Source organism: Macaca nemestrina, chromosome 5 (genome assembly GCF_043159975.1).
Source record: "Macaca nemestrina isolate mMacNem1 chromosome 5, mMacNem.hap1, whole genome shotgun sequence".
In the NCBI taxonomy this organism is placed as follows: Eukaryota; Metazoa; Chordata; class Mammalia; order Primates; family Cercopithecidae; genus Macaca; species Macaca nemestrina.
The window spans coordinates 86,838,614-86,859,621 of NC_092129.1; the positions used below are offsets into that span (position 1 = coordinate 86,838,614).

Genomic DNA, 21,008 nt, shown 5'->3' on the forward strand with positions numbered 1-21,008 from the left:
AATATAGTACAGAATATCTTATTCAGATTACTTTTGAATAACCAGAAGATAGCCTGTTATACTGCTAGATGGATGGTTGACATGTTTTTTGCATTAAAAAGTATGATTTTTACAGCATATGGAAAAGAAGGTGTGAAAATGAACTTCATAGATCGGATCTTTATTGGTGAATTAACTAGCACGGTCATGTGTGAAGAATGTGCAAATGTAGGTACTTTAGAATTCAATTCACATGGAATGGATTACAATCACATCATTTTTATTATATTTTCTTTCACATATAATTGTTGGCAGTCATTTTTAAAATTTGTGACAGATGATTACATAATTCTTGAAAGTCTTTTTATACGCTATACTCCTAGAAAGTAAATGTGGTAATTTATATATTTTTAAAAGTGAATATGTTTTGTGTTATTTTTTCCTCATGACACACCTATGAGGCAGTTTTAGCTTATCTTAATATACTGAAATTCATTAGCTCTCTGTTTGAGAGAAAAACTTCTGTGAAAAGAGTAACTAACTATGTTACATTGCAGTGCCCTAAAGTATAATTCCAGACTGGGGGCAGTGGCTTATGCTTATAATCCCAGTACTTTGGGAGGCCAAGGCCGGCAGATCACTTGAGGTCAGGAATTCAAGACCAGCCTGGCCAACATGGTGAAACCCTGTCTCTACTTAAAAAAATACAAAACAATTAGCCAGGCATGGTGGTGGGAGCCTATGGTCCCAATGACTCAGGAGGCTGAGGCAAGAGAATCACTTGAACCCAGGAGGTGGGGTTGCAGTGAGCCGAGATTGCGCTACTGCACTACAGCCTGGGCAACAGAGCGAGACACAGCTTCAAAAAAAAAAGTAATTCCAATATAAATAATTTAATGTATTAACATAATTTAGGGTGGTTATATCACATTTGATTTTAAGTTTATATGACGTATTAAAGGTTTTTGTGTAGACTTCACTCACTTTGAATTTAATAATTTTTATTTTGAATGCCATCTTTAACAACTTAAAGCATGTATGAATTTTTTGTAGATTTTCAATTGCTTGGTAAGGAATATTTCTGTAAGTGTATGACTTAGAGTATGATAGGTTTAAATTTCTGTTAGATTTTAATAGTAAAAGGAGCCTTTATTCATTTTCCTGTCCCAGATTATGGAGTATTTTTCTGTGTTCTGTAGCCTTAAAGAAGCAGGATTATAAATTATATCTCATTCTAGCCTGTCATATTGAAACACAGAATGTGTGATCATGATTATTTAAGTTTCTAGACTATTCAACACAGAAGTTGATTTCTCTCTCACAAGATAGAGAGCATCTTTTAAAACAGAATTATCTTAAAGAATCTATAAAACACAGCCAAGCTCTCTGCTTTTTTTCATGGCTTTTTCTTAACATTTCATAGTTTACTTATGTTACAGCCCTAAGCTCACCAAAAATGTCTAGTCTCTTTAATCTGTTTTATTAAACAGTTTATTTTGAAGTTATTTTAAATATTACAGGCCATATTGACAGTAATATAAAGTTCAATTGGATCACATTCAGTGATGTTTGAGAATATCTTGTTTCGATTAACAATGTGCTGCAATACCCAATTAAATCGCTATTTTTTTCAGGAACATGTTTTGATGTAAAATATTAGGTTGCCCAGGAAGTTACAAAACTATGTGTTTAGGTTAGAATTCTAACTGAAGTTTTCAATGTGTTTTCCTTTTAAGATCTCCACGGTGAAAGATCCGTTCATTGATATTTCACTTCCTATAATTGAAGAAAGGGTAAGGAGAAGAAAACTAATGATGAAGCTTTTGTGAAGAACATTTAATCATTTATTTAAACATTTGTTGAGTATATTACCAGATATCTGAGAGTCATTATTTTTTATATATAATTGAGTTTGTATTTGTAATTGAGTCTGATTTGGGGGTTTGTGTAAGTATGCATAAAGTATGATACGGTTTTTATTCTCAAGGAATTTAAACTCTTAAACACTTTTATTTTGAGAATTTAATTTTTTGTATTTCAAATCAGTTAAAAATTTTAAGATGAGGACATCCAGAATTTATTTGCTAAAGAGGTTTTGTGTTCTGTACGTGGCATTTACATAGGTTTCAAAACCTTTGCTTTTGGGAAGAATGAATAAATATAGAAGTTTACGAGAGACAGATCATGATCGATACAATGGCAATGTTACTGTAGAAAATATTCATCAACCTAGAGCTGCCAAGAAGCATTCTTCATCTAAAGATAAGGTAAGACCATGAGCATTTGTTAGATGTCTGTTTTTTTAACAGTTTTTTAACAAAAGTTTCAAGCACATCTAAAAGTAGAGAATATAGTGTAATAAACTCTTATGTACCCATTTTTTTGGCTTCATAATTATCAACTTGGCTACTTGTACACTATATATATCCCACATCCTCCCTTTCCTCCCATCCCGGACTATTTTTGGATAATCCCAGATTATTTTTGAAATAAATCCCAAATATATCATATACTTCAATGTGTATCTCTAAAAGAGAGTTTTGTTTTGTTTTGTTTTAAGACGGAGTTTTGTTCTTGTTTCCTAGACTGGAGTGCAATGGCGTAATCTCGGCTCACTGCAACCTCCACCTGCTAGGTTCAAGCAGTTCTCCTGCCTCAGCCTCCTGAGTAGCTGGGATTGCAGGCATGTGCCACCACGCCTGGCTAATTTTGTATTTTTAGTAGAGACAGGGTTTCACCATGTTGGTCAGGCTAGTCTCGAACTCCTGACCTCAGGTGATCCGCCCGCCTCAGCCTACCAAAGTGCTGGTATTACGGGAGTGAGCCACCGCGCCCAGCACTAACAGAGAGATACTCTTTTAAAAAACAAAAACCACAGTACCATTATCATATCAAAAATATTAATTCATTATAAATAAATAAGGATTCAGTCATTATTTAAATTTCTGCAGTTGTCTCATAAGTACTCAGTTTTTTCTTTCGCTTTCTAAAGTTTGGATTTTAGGATTTAAAAGAGGTCTATAGATTGCAGTGTCTTTTTTTTTTTGAGATGGAATCTCGCTCTGTTGCCCAAGTGGTGTGATCTTGGCTCACTGCAACCTCTGCCTCCTGGGTTCAAGCAATTCTTCTGCCTCAGCCTCCTGAGTAGCTGCGAGTACAGGTGCATGTCACCACACCCAGCTAATTTCTGTATTTTTAGTAGAGACTGGGTTTCACCATGTTGGTCAGGCTGGTCTTGAACTCCTGACCTCATGATCCACCCGCCTCAGCCTCCCAATGATTGCTGTGTCTCTTAAATCTCTTTTCATCTACAGGTTCCCTCTCCCTCTTTTTCCTCTTTTGCAGTTTATTTGCTGAAGAAATCAGGTCCTTTTTTTCAGCAGCATAGTGTTAACAGGTTCCTCTGTCACCTTTATTTCCCCTCTGAGACATTCAGATCTAGAGGCCTAGTTAGGTTCAGATTTAATTACTTATTTAATTTTTAGCAAGAAGACTTTTTGGTGGTGGCGTGTATACTTCCATCAACTAAATGCACACAATGTTTTATGTCTCTCTTTCTTTGATATTACCAGTCATTGATAACCATTGTCTAGACCTATTATTTTACTAGGGACGTACCTGGTTGTTCAATTATCCCATGAAAATGGAAAATTATTCCATGAAATAGTGATCATTGATAACCATGTCTAGAGCTATTATTTCACTAGGGACATACCAGGCTGTTGTATTATCCCATGAAAATGGAAAGAAATCAATCTGAACTTATACTTCAGCAAAGAAAAAACTTTTTTATATGAAATGATTTGTTTTAATTTGGCAAACTGACATTAAATTTAACTTACTCTTTTTAAAATTTTATTTATTTATTTATTTATTTATTTATTTATTTATTTGAGACAGAGTCTCACACTGTTGCCCAACCAGGCTGGAGTTCAGTGGCATGATCTCAGCTCACTGCAGCCTCCCAGGTTCAAGTGATTCTCGTGCCTCAGCCTCCCGAGTAGCTGGGACTACATGTGCACACCACCATGCCCAGCTAATTTTTGTACTTTTTGTAGAGGACAGGGTTTCATCATGTTGGCCGGGCTGGTCTCAAACTCCTGATGACCTCAAGTGATCTACCTGCCTTGGCCTCCCAAAGTGCTGGGATTACAGGCGTGAGCCATGGCGCTGGGCCTCAATTTAACTTACTCTGTTAGAAGGCTTATGTTAGAAGTCACAAGACTTCAGAAAGGACAACATGTTTTCTTTAAATAAAAGCTAACTTTGCTTCATAAGATATATAGGACAGTTAAATTCAACTTGAGCATATGCTTTATTCTAATGGTATAAAACAAAAGCATCTTACGGAGTTTGAAAAGGTTAAAGCATTAATTGTGTTGCTATTCCCCTAAAAAACACTGGTTATTAAAATATAAATGTGTAGTGATTTTTTTTAATTTTTGTTTAGTTTAAAGAGTTAGGAGATTCTGTGGTACTGGCCAAAGTAGTTTTAATACATTCACTATCCAAATGTATGAGAGAAATACTTCCCACACAATATTGGTTAGGAACTGAGAATATGCATATATGATATATAGAAACTGTCTATACCTCAAAGATCTGGACACCACATGGGTATAACTTGTGCTTGTGCTGAACAAATTGGACCTACTCTTTATTAAAAATTTTTTTTCATATACTTTTTTTGTTACTTTTTTTATTGGACCTATTCTATATTGAACATTTTTTTTATGTAATAGAGTTACCTTTTTTTTTGTTTTGATGGGAAAAAGTGCAAGTTTGCATATGGTTCTAAAATTAGAAAAGTACAGTTCTAATAACATCTTTAAGGTACTGTATTCAAGAAGCGAAAATTTAAATGACATAAATGTATTTCAGTCATTAGGAAGTTTATGTTTAGAAGTTATTTCCAATAGTTCAACTACAGAACCAGTTTAATCATGGAACCAGAATGATTCAGTAGTTAACTAATTTCAGTACTAGTTTTATAAAGATCAATAAAGTCTTGTTTTGCTGATTAGTAAAGCTATTAATAAGAGTATAAAGATATTTTTGGGCCGGGTGCGGTGGCTCAAGCCTGTAATCCCAGCACTTTGGGAGGCCGAAACGGGCGGATCACAAGGTCAGGAGATCGAGACCATCCTGGCTAATCCGGTGAAACCCAGTCTCTACTAAAAAAAATACAAAAAACTAGCCGGGCGAGGTGGCGGGCGCCTGTAGTCCCAGCTACTCCGGAGGCTGAGGCAGGAGAATGGCGTGAACCCGGGAGGCGGAGCTTGCAGTGAGCTGAGATCCGGCCACTGCACTCCAGCCTGGGCGACAGAGTGAGACTCCGTCTCAAAAAAAAAAAAAAAAAAAGATATTTTTGACAAACTTTTCTTTATAGTACTCTTTAATCTCTTACAGTAATAGAAGCGCCTCACATCTTTTAAAATTATACTGGAGGTACAAGTACTGATTTGAGTACTTAAGAGTTTTTGAGTTCTTCACCTTTTTTCTTTGCCAAATTATATTAGTTATCTAAAATCACACAAAAACTTAATATGAAGAATGATAAAATAATTACATAAAAATAATAGTGAAATTAGCTGAGAAAATGTTGCCCTCAAGTTGGAAGATGTTATCTCTGAGTACCTTGAAAAAGTGCATTTTCTTTCTTTTTTTTTTTTTTTTTTTTTTTTTTTTGAGACGGAGTCTCCCTCTGTCGCCCAGGCTGGAGTGCAGTGGCCAGATCTCACCTCACTGCAAGCGCCTCCTCCTGGGTTTACGCCATTCTCCTGCCTCAGCCTCCCCAGTAGCTGGAACTACAGGCACCCGCCACCACGCCTGGCTAGTTTTTTGTGTTTTTTAGTAGAGATGGGGTTTCACCGTGTTAGCCAGGATGGTCTTGATCTCCTGACCTCGTGATCCACCCGTCTCGGCCTCCCAAAGTGCTGGGATTACAGGCTTGAGCCACCGCGCCTGGCTGAAAAAGTGCATTTTCTTTTGCTTGCTGATAACAGGCAAATAATCCAGTTAAACAAAACACTATAAAATGAATATGTCAATTTCTGGCCTAAATACAGAAAAAATAGTAACAGGAGGCAGATACATAAACACAGTAAATAGCCATAGGCATATATAGACGTCCTTTTTAAACCAAAATCTAAGGTAAAATGAGCTGCAACAAATGGCTACCAAAAGATACCATGTGAAGTCTATTCCGTAGGCTATTTTTCTTCCCTTCTTTCCCCTCCCCACAGCTTTTTAAAAAACCATCATGCTGATTGAATAATTGTAGGGACTGGGAAATCTCAAATTGATATCCTTATTTAAAATCCTGCCTCAGCTCATTAGTTCAGAAAGAAATCCAAAAGTTCAATTCTCTGAGCCGCTTCAACACATAAGTATATTAGTTTTATGAAATTTTTTTTTATTTCATAAAACTTTAATACTTCTGCCAGAATCAGAAGTGCACTGTGCTCTGGTGCAATTTACATAAACCTTGGTTCTCACCACCTGTTAGCTGCGCAGCCTTTTGCCAATTAAGCTCTTTGAGGCTCAGCTCTTGCATTCAGTTATAAGACCAGAATCTTGTTGTTTTTTTTCTATTTATCCCATCTGTTCTTTATTTCTGTTTCTACTTTTCACGCACTTTTGGTTTTAATTGAATAATTTTTGTGTTCCATCTTATTTCCTCTGTTTTCTTTTTAGTTATTATAAAAGATGTTATTATGGAATTCCTGAAACGTGTGTTGTGCTTCTCATCATTGGGGTTATATTCAGAAAATCACAGTCCTCTTATTTACATGGAAGAAATTAGGAAAATTTCAATCTTTGTTCTTTGACCAATCAGACCAGTCACCAAAAGAATACTGGTGTAGTTACAGTATCTATCAATATATTTAAAAATAGATTTGAGGAAAACCCTGTATTCAAAGGGATCTTACCTGATTTTACCATTTTTCCTAGGTGCTAAATTGCTCAAGGTATTTATTATACAGAAGTATCTGAGAAAATGGCAACTTAACCTATGTAAATTTTTTTAAGGATTAAATTGAATAGATACTTAGTAGTTTTAAAGTCCAAGTAAAACAGTTGCAAGGATATTTTTGTTTTTCATGTGGTGTTGGCTCAATTTACTATTGGGAATTTTGGAAACACTCAGAGAAGGTCATATATTTCCCCTTTGATCATTTTCATTTCTTATATTTTTAAAGTTTAAAAGTGGGCTTTTCCCCTCTACTTAGTGTCTGTAACAAAAAGAGAAGCTCCTTGCATCTTTTAATAATAGAGGTACAAGTACTGATTTGATAGTAAATTGAGTTTTTCACTTCTTCTCTTTGCTAAATTATACTACTGTTATCTCATTAAAACTGAACAAAGTTTAATATGAAGGATGATAAAGAAGCATCAGGTGAGGAAAAAAGAATTAAAACCAAGATATAGTAATGTGAATACAAATAAAAGTTAGCACTGGTGGAAAGGCAAAAGATCTAGACTGAATATTTTAGAAAGTTTAAAAAATAGTGAAAGGAAACCATGACTAGATATTTTTTATTGGAAAATTATGTGAGGCAAAAAAAAAGCACTACCCAAAGGTCTAAGAGAAAAGATAGGGAATTATAATGTAGCCACCTGCTTAATTTTTTGTTTCCCTAGACCCCACTCCTCTCCCCTTTCCCCACCACCATTTGGCGCTCCACATTGCAGACAGAGCAATATTTCTAAAATACAAAATTGGTCATCTTATTCCTATTCCTTGTAGCCCTCAGAATCAAGCCAACAGGCATAAGAAAAACTCAACATCACTGATTAGGGCAATGCAAATCAAAACCACAGTGAGATACCATGTCACACCAGTCAGAATGCTGTTACTAAAAAGTCAAAAAATAACAAATGCTGGCGAGGCTGCAGAGAAAAGGGAATGCTTATACACTGTTGATAGAAGTATAAATTAGCTCAACCATTGTGGAAAGCAGTATGGCTATTCCTCAGAGAGCTAAAAACAGAACTACCATTTGACCCAGCATTTCCATTACTGGATATATACCTGAAGGAATATAAATCATTTTACCATAAAAACACATGTATGTGAATGTTCATTGCAGCACTATTCACAATAGCAAAGACATGGAATCAACCTAAATGCTGATCAATGACAGTTTGGATAAGAAAATGTTGTACATATAGACCATGGAATACTATGCAGCCATAAAAAAGAATAAAATCTTGCCTTTTACAGGAACGTGGATGGAGCTGGAGGCTATTGTCATTAGCAAACTCACATAGGAACAGAAAACCAAATACCACATGTTCTCACCTATAAGTGGGAGCTAAACATAGAGTACACTTGGACGCAAGGGAACAAAGACACTAGGGCCTACTGGAGGATGCAGGATAGGAGTAGGGAGAGGATCAGAAAAAATAATATCAGATACTAGGCTTAGTACCTGGGTGAAGAAATAATTTGTATAACCCCTGTGACACAAATTTACCTTTACAACAAACCTGCACATATACCCTGAACCTAAAATAAAACTTGAAAAAAGAAATCTCATTGCTGTTCAAAACACACAAAGTCTGTGACTTACGTGCATCTGGTTAATTTTTGTCTGTCCTTCTCACCTCCCAACATTTGTACTCATTTTCTAGCTAGACTTCCCTAATTTCTTGTTCTTTGTCTTACCTGTGGGCCTTTGAACTGTTTCTTCTGCCAGGAACAGTCCCATTCTCCTCCTGTAGCCTCTGCTCAATTTCTGCATATTTCTCTGATCCACTCAATTCTGGATTAGTTCTTTTCCTCTGGCTTTCTATAGCACTGTATTTCTCCTGTCATAACAAAAATTGTACCTAACATTTGAGTTCTTAATTATGTCATGATCACTGTTTTCAGTTATTTACACCAATTATATTGAGTCAAGAGATGGATTAAATAACATGCCTAAGATCATACAGGTAGCCTATGGCAGAAATGGAGATTCAGACAGGTTAAACAAGGACCATGTTCTTAACCAGGTATACTGCCCCCTGCTGACTTGAACTTATGTTTTACCATACTTCTATTGGGATGGATTGTAGGATCTGCAAACAGGAACTGAGTCTGTCCTTCTTGCCACTATGTGTCAGGTGCCTAGTTCAGTGCTTTGTACATGGATGGTGTTTAGGGAAACCACTGAGCTTATTCTCATGATTGCCGCCAATAATAATAGCTGATACTGGCTGAGCACGGTGGCTCACGCCTGTAATCCCAGCACTTTGGGAGGCCAAGGCAGGCGGATCACGAGGTCCGGAGTGGAGACCATCCTGGCTAACACAGTGAAACCCTATCTCTACTAAAAATACAAAAAATTAGCCAGTCATGGTGGCACACGCCTGTAGTCCTAGCTACTCGGGAAGTTGAGGCAGGAGAATTGCCTGAACCCAGGAGGTGGAGGTTGCAGTGAGCCGAGATCGTGCTACTGCACTCCAGCCTGGGCGACAGAGTGAGATTCTGTCTCAAAATAATAATAATATAATAATAATAATAGCTGGTACTTATGCTGCTTACTATGGGCTAGGCACTGCTCTGTGGGCTTTTCTACATACTGTCTCATTTAACCACCATGACAACCCAATGTGGGCTGGTGCTTTCGCTTTATGGGTGAGGAAACTGGAATACTGAGATGTCAAGTAATTTTTTCAACATCACCCAGCTAGTAAATTGGAGAACTTAAATTTGAATCCGGGCAGTCTAGTTCCAGAATCATACTCTTCTATCCTGTATCACTTCTTTGATAGTAAGCTTTCTCCCATGTAGTTTTGGTTATTTTTTCAAAATAGACTTAATCTTTGATCCTAATTTACGTTATAAACTTAGGATATTTTTAGTGGATTAAATCCATCATATGTCCACTAAGCAAAAAACAAGGATGGGAATGGGTACTTTTATATTTCACTGGGAGCAGGAGGATAAAAAGGATAGATAGAATAGTCTCATTCAAAAGTTCCTCAGACCAGCTGATCATGAGAATCACCTGTCTATTCAAACAAATTCTCATACCCAACCTCAGACATCATTAATGGGAATTTCTTAGTGGTAATGCCTCGGATACGTATCTTTTAAAGCAAGCCCTCTTAGGTGAGTCTGATAATCACCTGAGTTTGGAAACTATTCAATTAGAAATGAGATTAATTGGATTCTGGACACAGCTATTTTTATTAGTTATATGATCTTGGACAAGTTACTAAAAACCTGTATGGGTCTATATTTTTCCATTGACCATTAATTTGGTACATAATATTTGTACATATTTATGATGTATATGTGATATTTTGATACATGTATATAGAATGTATTGTGATCAAGTGAGGGTATTTGGGATATCAGTTACCTTAAGCATTTATCATTTCTTTGCAATGAGCACATTTCAGATTTTCTCTTTTAGCTACCTTGAAATATATAATCTATTGTTGTTAACTGTAGTTACCATACTGTTCTATGGATACTGTTCTATGGAACATTAGAACTATTCCTTCTAACTCTTTGTACTCAACTAACGTACCTCTCTTTTTAGCTCCTCCACGACACCCTCATTCACTCTCTTCTAAGCCTCTGATATCTATCATTCTACACTCTACTTTCAGAAGATCAACCTTTTTTTTTTTTTTTTTTTTTTTTTGAGACTGAGTCTCGCTCTCTTGCCCAGGCTGGAGTGCAGTGGCGCAGTCTCAGCTCACTGCAAGCTTTGCCTCCCAGGTTCACGCCATTCTCCTGCCTCAGCCTCCTGAGTAGCCAGGACTACAGGCGCCCACCACCAAGCCCGGCTAATTTTTGTATTTTTAGTAGAGATGGGGTTTCACCTTGTTAGCCAGGATGGTCTCGATCTCCTGACTTCATGATCTGCCCACCTCGGCCTCCCAAAGTGCTGGGATTACAGGCATGAGCCACCATGCCTGCCCCAACATTCTTTTTTTTTTTTTTTTTTTAGCTCTCACGTAAGAGTGAGAACATGGGATATTTGCCTTTCTGTGCCTAACTTGCCTCACTTAACACAATGATCTCCAGTTCAATCCATGTTAATGCAAATGACAGAATTTCATTCTTTTTAGGGCCAAAGAGTATTCCATTATTGATATATACTACATTTATCCATTCAACTACTGATGGACACTTAGATTGATTCCATATCTTGGCTATTGTGAATAGCACTACAGTAAACATGGGGGTGCAGGTATCCTTTTGATACACTGATTTTCTTTTCTTTGGATAAATGTCTAGTAGTGGGATTGCTGGATCTTACGGTAGCTCTATTTTAGTTTGTCGTTGTTGTTATTGTTGTTGTTGTTGTTTGAGACAGAGTCTCACTCCATTGCCCAGGCTGAAGTGCTGTGGCACAGTCTCAGCTCACTGCAACCTCTTCCTTCTGGGTTCCAGTGATTCTCATGCCTCAGCCTTCATCTCCCAAGTAGCTGGGTCTACAGGCGTGTGCTACCATGCCCAGCTAATTTTTGTATTTTATTAGAGACTGGGTTTCACCATGTTCCGCAGGCTGGTCTCGAACTCCTGACCTCAAGTGATCCACCCACCTCAGTCTCCCAAAGTGCTGGGATTACAGGTGTGAGCCATTGTACCTGGCCCTATTTTAATTTTTTGAGAAATCTCCATACTGTTGTGTTTGTTTTTTTGTTTTTTGAGATGGAGTGTCACTTTGTCACCTGGGCTGGAGTGCAGCGGTGTGATCTCGGCTCACTGCAACCTCCGTCTCCTGGGTTCAAGTGATTCCACTGCGTCAGCCTCCCGGGTAGCTGGGATTACAGGCACCTGCCATCACGCCCAGCTTATTTTTTTGTATTTTTAGTAGAGACAGGGTTTTCACCATGTTGGCCAGGATGGTCTTGGACTCCTGACCTCGTGATCCACCCACTTTGGCCTCCCAAACTGCTGAGATTCTGACCACGCCCAGCCATCTCCATACTGTTTTCTATGATGGCTGTACTAATTTACATTCCCACCAGCAGTGTATCAGACTCCTTTTCTCCACATTCTTGAAGGCATCTTATTATTTGTCTTTTTTGATAATAACCATTCTAACTGGGGTAAAATGATATTTTATTGTGGTTTTGATCTGCATTTCCTTGATGGTTAGGGATGTTGAGCATTTTTTTTTTTCCATATACCTCTTGGCCATTTGGATGTCTTCTTTTGGGAAATGTCTAACATTAGTTCCTTATAGGATGAAGAGTTTGCAGATATTTTCTCCCATTCAATAGGGGTCTCTTCACTCTGTTGATTATTTCCTTTTCTGTGCAGAAACTTTTTAGTTCAATGTAGTCCCATTTGTTTTTGATGCCTGTGCTTTTGAGGTCTACATAAAATCATTACCTAGACTAATGTCCTGAGTGTTTCTCCTATGTTTTCTTCTTGTAGTTTTATAGTTTTAGATCTTACATTTAAGTCTTTAATCTATCTTGAATTGATTTTTGTATATGGTGAGAGATAAGGTTCTAGTTGTATTCTTCTGCATATGGATAACCAGTTTTCCCAGTACCATTTGTTGAAGAGGGCGTCCTTTCCCCAGTGTTTTTTCTTGGCCCCTTTGTCAGAAATCAGTTGGCTGTAAGTATGTGGATTTATTTCTTTATTTCTGTTGCATTGGTCTATGTGTCTGTTTTTATACCAACCATACTGTTTTGGTTACTGTAGTCTTGTCGTATATTTTGAAGTCAGGTAGTGTGAGGCTTCCAGCTTTGTTCCTTTTGCCCAGAATTGCTTTAGTGATTCTGGCTCTTTTTTGGTTCCATACCAAAAAAAAAAAATTTTTTTTTTTTTTTTAGGTGGAGTTTCACTCTTGTTGCCTAGGCCAGAGTGCAGTGGTGCAATCTCAGCTCACTGCAGCCTCCACCTCCCACGTTCAAGTGGTTCTCCTGCCTCAGCCACCCAAGCAGCTGGGATTACAGGTGCCCGCTACCATGCCTGGCTAATTTTTCATATTTTTAGTAGAGATGGGGTTTCATCATGTTGGCCAGGCTAGTCTCAAACTCTTGGCCTTAGGTGATCCACTTCCCTCAGCCTCCCAAAGTGCTGGGATTACAGGCATGAGCCACTGTGCCCAGCCAGGTTCCATATACATTTTAGGATTGTTTTTTCTTTTTATGTGAAAAATGTCATTGGAATTTTGATAGGAATTTCATTGAGTCCATAGATTGCTTTGGGTGGCATGGTCATTTTAATAATATTTTCCTGATCCATGAGCATGGGATGCTTTTTCGTTTGTGTCTTCTTCGTTTCTTTCATCAGTATTTTATAGTTTTCCTTGTAGAGGTCTTTAACCTCCTCAGTTAAACTATTCCTAGGTGAGATTTTTTTTCTTTTGTAGCCATTATAAACGAGATTGCCTTGTTGAATTTTTTTTTCCGGCTAGTTTTTTGTTAGTATATAGAAACACTACTGATTTTTGTATGTTGATTTTGCATTCAACAACTTGACTGAATTTATCAGTTCTAAGGTTTTTTTTGTTGAAGTCTTTGGATTTTCCTATATATAAGATTATGTTGTCTGTGAAGAGGAACCATTTGACTTCTTTTCCAATTTGGATACCTTTTATTTTCTTCTTCTGCCTGATTGCTCTGGCTAGGGCTTCTTAACTATTAGTATTACATATATAGTAGGAAAGTTTGCTTCCAGAAAAAGTACTATATAAATTCATCAGAGTGGAACTTGTTGGCTGTTACCATAAGCTTTATTACTTATCATATGCTCTCTAGTATACCAAATATATATGGTGAAAATAAATACCTTATTTTCATTCAAGGAGTTCAGAATACTTGGTAAACACAGGAGACAATGTTATTTTTCCTGATTTTGAAGATTGAGGCAAGACACTTTTTATAACTTACCCTTCTTCTTCCCCTGAATAACTAAAACCGAGTATCAATTACTCATGATAGTCTTTTTTTTATTTTTTGTCTTGACCCTTCAGCCAAGGTATAGGAAAAGAAAAATGTAATTCGAGCCTTCAGCTGTGTGGAAACTTTAGTGAAACATTTCAGGTACCTTAAAATTTTTAATTAGTTGATTCCCCCCTTCCCAAACTTAGGTTATTTTATTTCTGTAATTTTCTTCCAGATTTATGGCAACCAAGCAACACCGTGTCATAATAGTTTATAGTTTACTTTTGTTACTTTTTAATTTTTTTAAAAAATAGATACATTTTCAGTGTTTAAAAATGAACAAGTATGGAAAGGCTTATACAGTAACTGAAAAGTCTCCTTTGGGAAGCCAAGGTGGGAGGATCGCTTTAGGCCAGGAGTTCAAGACCAGCCTAGGCAACATGGAGAGACTTTGTCTCTACAAAAAATTTAAAAACTAGCCAGGTGTAGTGGTGCATGCTTGTAGTAGTAAGTACATGGGAGACTCAGGTGGGAGGATCACTTAAGTGCTACTGCACTCCAGCCTAGGCAACAGAGCAAGACCCTGTCTCTAAAAGCAATTTTTTTTTAAAAGAAAAAAGTCTCCCTCATAGCCCTGTTCTACAAAAGTCCTACTTCCTTCCTCACAAATAGCCACTGTTACATTGTTGTTAGTTTCTTGTGTGAAGATTTACTTGTAAAATAGAACTATTTTTTAGTATATCTTCTAGTGATCTTAGTTTCAGTAGGCTTAGGAAATGGATCTGAGAGAAATGGTATTTAATAACTGTGATATGTTTAAATAAGAATTATTGGCATTTATTTTCAACGAGGTTACAAGATTCTTTTTCTTTGAAAACACTGTCAACTTACAGAGTCAACTAATTCATGACCGAAAATGTATTAGGAAATTGTCTGGAGAAACTGTTGTCACATACCAGAAAAAGGAAAACATTGAAATGAATGGGGATTCTTTAATGTTTGCAAGACTCATGAATTCTGAGTCACCTCTGAATGAAAGCCCTACTGATGACAGTGAAAAAGAAGCCAGCCATTCTGAAAGTAATGTTGATGCTGACAGTGAGGCTTCAGAATCTGAAAGTGCTTCAAAGCAGACTGAGCTGTTCAGATCCAGTAGTGGATCTGGTGTGCACACAGATGGACCCCTTTACCCTCCATCAGCAGGTGAACTGGTGTACAACAAGGAGACTGACAGTGGTGATAAGCAAATGGCTGAGGCTATTTCTGAACTTCATTTGAGGAGCACTGTAACTGGACATCAAGATTTTGACAGAGAAAATCAGCCGCTAAGTATTTCAAATAATTTATGTTTTTTAGAGGGGAAGCATTTGAGGCCTCATAGTCCCCAAAATGCTTTTCAGACCCTTTCTCAGACCTATATAACTACTTCTAAAGAATGTTCAGTTCAGTCCTGTCTCTACCAGTTTACATCTATGGAATTACTAATGGGGAATAATAAGCTTCTATGTGAGAACTGTACTAAAAACAAACAGAAGTACCAAGAAGAAACCAGTTTTGCAGGTAACTATTTTTTTAATTAAATAATTATTGATTTCCTGATAGTGAAATAATTTCACTGAGAATTTTACTGAGAATCTTGTTTCTATACTTGCGTTACTTAAGCACAGAGATTGTTTTATTCATATTTGTACCTGAGCACTTATGATACTGGGCAGAACAGATTTTCAGTAGTTTTTTTTTGTTTAAATAAATTGAAGAGCAGGAAGTATACAACTCTGCCTTAAAAATGCAAACTCATATAATCTTATTTGAGGGAACTATGTATCTGAAATCTATCCAGAAGAAATACCCCTACAACTTTTTTTTTTTTTTTTAGATGGAGTCTCACTCTATTGCCCAGGCTGGAGTGCAGTGGCGCGATCTTGGCTCACTGCAACCTCCACCTCCTGAGTTCAAGGGATTATTCTGCCTCAGCCTCCTGAGTAGCTGGGATTACAGGCGCCCGCTACCATGCCCAGCTAATTTTTGTATTTTTAGTAGAGATGAGGTTTCACCATCTTGGCCAGGCTGGTCTTGAATGCCTGACCTCATGATCCACCCGCCTTGGCCTCCCAAAGTGCTGAGATTACAGTCGTGAGCCACCATGCCCGGCTCCCTAAAACTTCAAATCGTATCACTAGTAAGATTAATGATGAGGCTAATGTGTTTCACAGATCCTATCAATTTGTTGTAAACTCAATGTAAGATAAATTTTGAAGATTTTAAATAGTAGCATGTCATAAAGCTAGCGCTATAATTACCAAGATTAGTTGGTCAGAGAAAAGTGGAGAAAGGGGGAAAATAAGAAATTTTCACTTCATCTTTATCCTTGAATAAATGGAAAGAATACTCTGATTCTTAGTGACTACTCGTTTTAAAATGTAGACTTTATTATTCAGGTATGGTGAGGCTAAAAGATCAGGAGATAATTGCCCCTGAAGAAATAGTGTGTTATTCGTAGTTCCCAAGAAGAAGGGGCCCACCGTGCTACACAGGATCACATAGGGAAGCACCAGGGTCAGTCAGGAGGTGGGAGAGTGAGGGGAAAACATGGGCAGGAGCCTTTAGTGTGATTTCTAAAGGAAGGAATGTGTAAGGCAGGGTAAGCAGGCTTAGGATCGGCTAGTTTGAATAATTTTAGTGGGCTCTGGGATATAGGGGCTGTCTCTAGTTATCAGGTGCCTGGTCCTAGGGTGATTACAGCAAGTGGGTAGTGGTCCAGAGTGCAAGAGCCCAGTGAAGGAGGTTGTTGGGGTATGGGCTCTGGACTCTGGATTGGTTTGCATATGAAAGGCATGCATACATAAGTTGTTTACTATCTCTGTGAATTAGCCCTGGGAGGGGTTGTCCCTCCAGTGTTAACCAGACCCTAGATGTCAAAGCATCAGAATAAAGACACGCTTAATACCCTAGTAATAAAGAAATGGGAGAAGGAAGGAATACCTACTTACATTAATCCAAGTTAAATATGCAGTTGGCGATGTTCAAATCCTAACATAAATCTTAGGAATTTAGAAATTGGGACTGGACGCAGTGGCTTACACCTGTAATCCCAACACTTCGGGAGGCCAAGGCACGAGGATTGCTTGTAGCCAGGATTTCAAGACCAGTCTGAGGAACATAGTGAGATCCCATGTCTACAAAAAACGTTTAAAAAATTAGCCAGCTGGGGTGGCATGCACATGTAGTCCCAGCTACTTGGGAGGCTAAGGTGGGAGGATCGCTTGTGCCTGGGAGGTAAAGGCTGCAGTGAGCCATGACCACTTCACCGCACTTCAGCCTGGGTAACAGCAAGACCCTGTCTCAAACAAACAAACAAACAAAAAATAGACAAAAAATTTAGAAATCTTTTTAAACCCAAACTCTTCAACTACACATGTGCTTCTGGTGATTTTTGGCTGGAGGGCATTGACACAAATTACTTTTAGTCCATCTGCTTTCTACCTTCCAAAATTTTGTTTCAAGTGTTACCTCTCCTATTCTTTTTTCTTATTAACTGTGTGCCTTAAAAAAAAAATTCCTTTACTTTCATTTTAGCAGAGTTTTAGGAAGGAGTAAAGACTGCCCTTTCATCAGAAGTCCAATTTCTTTTAACATTTTTTAAAATGTGGTATGATGCTTCTGTATAAATTTTTATTATATGGTAGATAATGTATAAAATGGAATTTTATAAATTTATTGTATTTTATGTAGAAAAGAAAGTAGAAGGAGTTTATACTAATGCCAGGAAGCAATTGCTCATTTCTGCTGTTCCAGCTGTCCTAATTCTCCATCTGAAAAGATTTCATCAGGTAAGTTTCTTCAGTAGCACCATAATTTTCATCATGTGTTTTACAAAACTTTAAGTCCTATAGAATATTGTCAAGGATTAGACAGTAACCAGTAACTTACTGAATTTTAAAATGTGTCATGTGAGATTTACTGCTCATCTAGCCATAATAGTTAATAAGACTTTCCTGATTAAAATTGTTTAATTCACAATATTTGAAAATTTAGGCAGCAGGAACCTAAATGGTATCTCCATGTATGTTTGTGTGGTAACAGAAAATAAGTTTTGTGGCCAGGCATGGTGGCTCCCTCAGTCTTTGGGAGGCCCAGGTGGGCAGATCACCTGAGGTCAGGAGTTCAAGACCAGATGGAGATAAAAGTCTTGCTCTGTTGCCCAGGCTAGAGTGCAGTGGCTCAATCTCAGTTCACTGCAACCTCTACTTCCTGGGTTCAAGCAACTCTCCTGCCTCAGCCTCCCACATAGCTGGGATTAAAAGTGCCTACTACCACACTGGCTAATTTCTGTATTTTTAGTAGAGATGGGATTTCACCATGTTGGCCAGGCTGGTTTCGAACTCCTAACCTCAAGTGATCCACCTGCCTGGGCCTCCCAAAGTGCTGGGATTACAGGCGTGAGCCACCATGCCCGGCCCATACAATTTTCAAATAAAAATTTTAATTGTATAAAACAAATTATCAAGAAAACAAGGAGAAAACTTAAATGATTTTTTGGGGGTGGGGGTGGGGGAGGGAATCTCCCTCTGTTGCCAGGCTGGAGTACAGTGGCACAATCTCAGCTCCCTGCAACCTCAGACTCCTGGGTTCAAGCGATTCTCCTGCCTCAGCCTCCCGAGTAGCTGGGATTACAGGTGTGCACCACCACACCTAGCTGATTTTTGTATTTTTAGTAGAGATGGGGTTTCACCATGTCGGCCAGGCTGGTCTTGAACTCCTGACCTCAGGTGATCCACCTCGGCCTCCCAAAGTGCTGGGATTTTAGGCGTGAGCCACTGCACCTGGCCCTTAAATGAATATTTAACTTGACCTCTGTGTGAAAGACTTTCTAAATATAAAAGCTAATAAGGAAATCTCAAGGAAAACTATTGATAGTTTACATATTTGCAACATTTTAGGTGGAATCCAGATGTGTGAGAAGAGATTTTTCTCCATTCTGCCATCCCTGTCCACAGATTAAGTTCTGGATTCTTCCATAGTCAAGGTTATAGAAACTCAATGGAACTGAAATGGCATAAAAAACAGAAGCAGATGTATTATATCTTGTCATATCAGAGCGCCTAATGGAAAGGGTACATCTGCAGTGATTCTGTGTGAATAAGAGAGGATAATGCCAGATTGCAGAAGCTAATTTCATGATGCACCACAGTTATTTTATATTTGGTACTTGCATCCCTGTTTAGAAACAACTTACAGAAATAATTCTTGCCCTTAAAGGGAAATATTTATGGACATCCATCTAGGTCCCTTTTTCTCTCAAGCTAAATATAATGTCAGCAAAGCCACATTCTTATTCCCAGGGTTTGGGCATTATAGGGAGCAGAGTCCCTAAGCAATGCCTGTGTTTCTAGTTCATTGACATCCCTGAAAGCCTTCTCTATGGTAGCTTTAGGGCTGTATATCAGAAACATCCACAACACTTAAATGCAAATCTGAAACTGGATAGAGATCTTTGTCATAAAAATGCCAAATTTTTAATGTTGTAAGTATATAAAGAGTCTTAAAGATCAATAAGAAAAATATCAGACCCTAATAGTAAAATGGGAAAAGAATATCAACTGACAGTTCTGGAAGTACAAAGTTCAGGCAAGTATAAAAAAGGTCCATCCTTCCCAGCAAAAGAAAGGCAAAATAAAATGGCAGATTCTTTTTTCAACCTGTCCAAATTAGCAAAGATATAGTAGTGTTAATAAGGATGACCTAAGATACATTTTCATTTACCAGCATTGGGAGTGTAAGTTGGTAACACCTACTAGAAAGCAATTTAGTAATGAATATGAAGAACATTGAGTAATTTTTTTTTTTTTTTTTTTTTTGAGATGGAATTTCGCTTTTGTCGCCCAGACTGGAGTGCAATGGCATGATCTCAGCTCACTGCAGCCTCCACCTCCTGGGTTCAAGTGATTCTCCTGCCTCAGCCTCCTGAGTAACTGAGATTACAGGCACCCACCACCACACCTGGCTAATTTTTGTATTTTTAGTAGAGACAGGGTTTCACCATGTCGGTCAGGCTGGTCTTGAACTCCTGACCTCAGGTGATTCACCCACCTCAGCCTCCCAAAGTGCTTGGATTACAGGCATGAGCCACTGTGCCCAGCCGAGTAATGTTTTAAACAAAACAATTTTTGAACAAAGCTAATGACTCTTGACTAAGTAAGAACCTACCACAAGGAAATAGAGATATACATAAAAATGTTTGTGTGGCTCACTCAGGTTATGCCAGACGTAAGGCCTAGCTTAAATGTCCAATGTGCAGGACATCAGATTTATATTTTAATATGGAAAATGCAGTGTATCATTCCATTAAAGGGAAAAAGGCAGGAGACTGTAGATGCAAATATAAGTCTAGATATTTTCCAAAAATTACCACCTAAAAAAAGATTCGTCTTATATTAAAGTCCTTCACACAGTCTCTCGTATGATGGGGTAATTTCTCAACAGCAAAGTACTGACTGAGGAGAACACAAAAGCCTGAAATGATCTCAGACAGTGCTGGTATTGGGTGCTTATAGAGGTCACCTGATGAAAAAGGCAAAGAAATTGAATGTAGATTAAATATTCCTAGGATATGACCTCATAATTTCATGTCAGCTATTTTCAAGCCTTCTAAAGATCACTTGAAAAAACAAATCAGTAAGTGGCTACACTTCGGCAAAAAAATAAGTGTTTTTTGTCTTTAAAGAAAGATAAGCAATAAAAAAGCAACAGATCTACAGTAAAATTGTGATTAGTATGCAAATGAAAGATCAGTCATTGACATCATGAAAGGTTGCCTCTTTTAGTTTTTGTCTACCCATTCATTTCGGATTTAGGTATCTTCTCATTCCAACAGAGTCCATTTCTATTTACGGGTCTCCTCAATACCTTTGATATTTTATTAGCTAGTTTTTATTACCATTACATAATGCAAAGCATACAGTTTTTAAGGTTTGCCTCTGAAAATTAGAAAAAGATAGCATATTTAAGAACATAAAAGTACAATTTTATTTATGTAATATATAGCATTTACTTTTACTGGTATAATGTTTTGAATGTTCAGGTTGTTTGTTTGTTTTAATGAATGAATATAATTGAATTTTAGAACTGAAAAAGACCTAATCTCATCCTTTTATACCTGGAATCAAGTTGACAAC

General features: G+C 37.6%; 1 protein-coding gene across 14 annotated transcripts in view; it reads left to right on the plus strand.

Annotated features, from left to right (window-relative positions):
• Positions 1-21,008, plus strand: part of LOC105499057 (ubiquitin specific peptidase 45) — a 100,163-nt gene that overhangs the window by 53,941 nt on the left and 25,214 nt on the right. For 6 of the 14 annotated variants that reach the window (XM_011771460.3, XM_011771465.3, XM_071096685.1 and 3 more), the window contains 5 exons: positions 116-207; positions 1,716-1,772; positions 2,103-2,246; positions 14,727-15,393; positions 17,566-17,663. In XM_011771460.3, the coding sequence (XP_011769762.2) occupies positions 116-207; positions 1,716-1,772; positions 2,103-2,246; positions 14,727-15,393; positions 17,566-17,663 (1,058 nt within the window). Of the gene's footprint in view, positions 1-115; positions 208-1,715; positions 1,773-2,102; positions 2,247-13,922; positions 13,993-14,726; positions 15,394-17,565; positions 17,664-21,008 lie in introns of those variants that run through there. The other 8 variants (XM_011771464.3, XM_071096688.1, XM_071096690.1 and 5 more) reach the window with 6 other exon arrangements.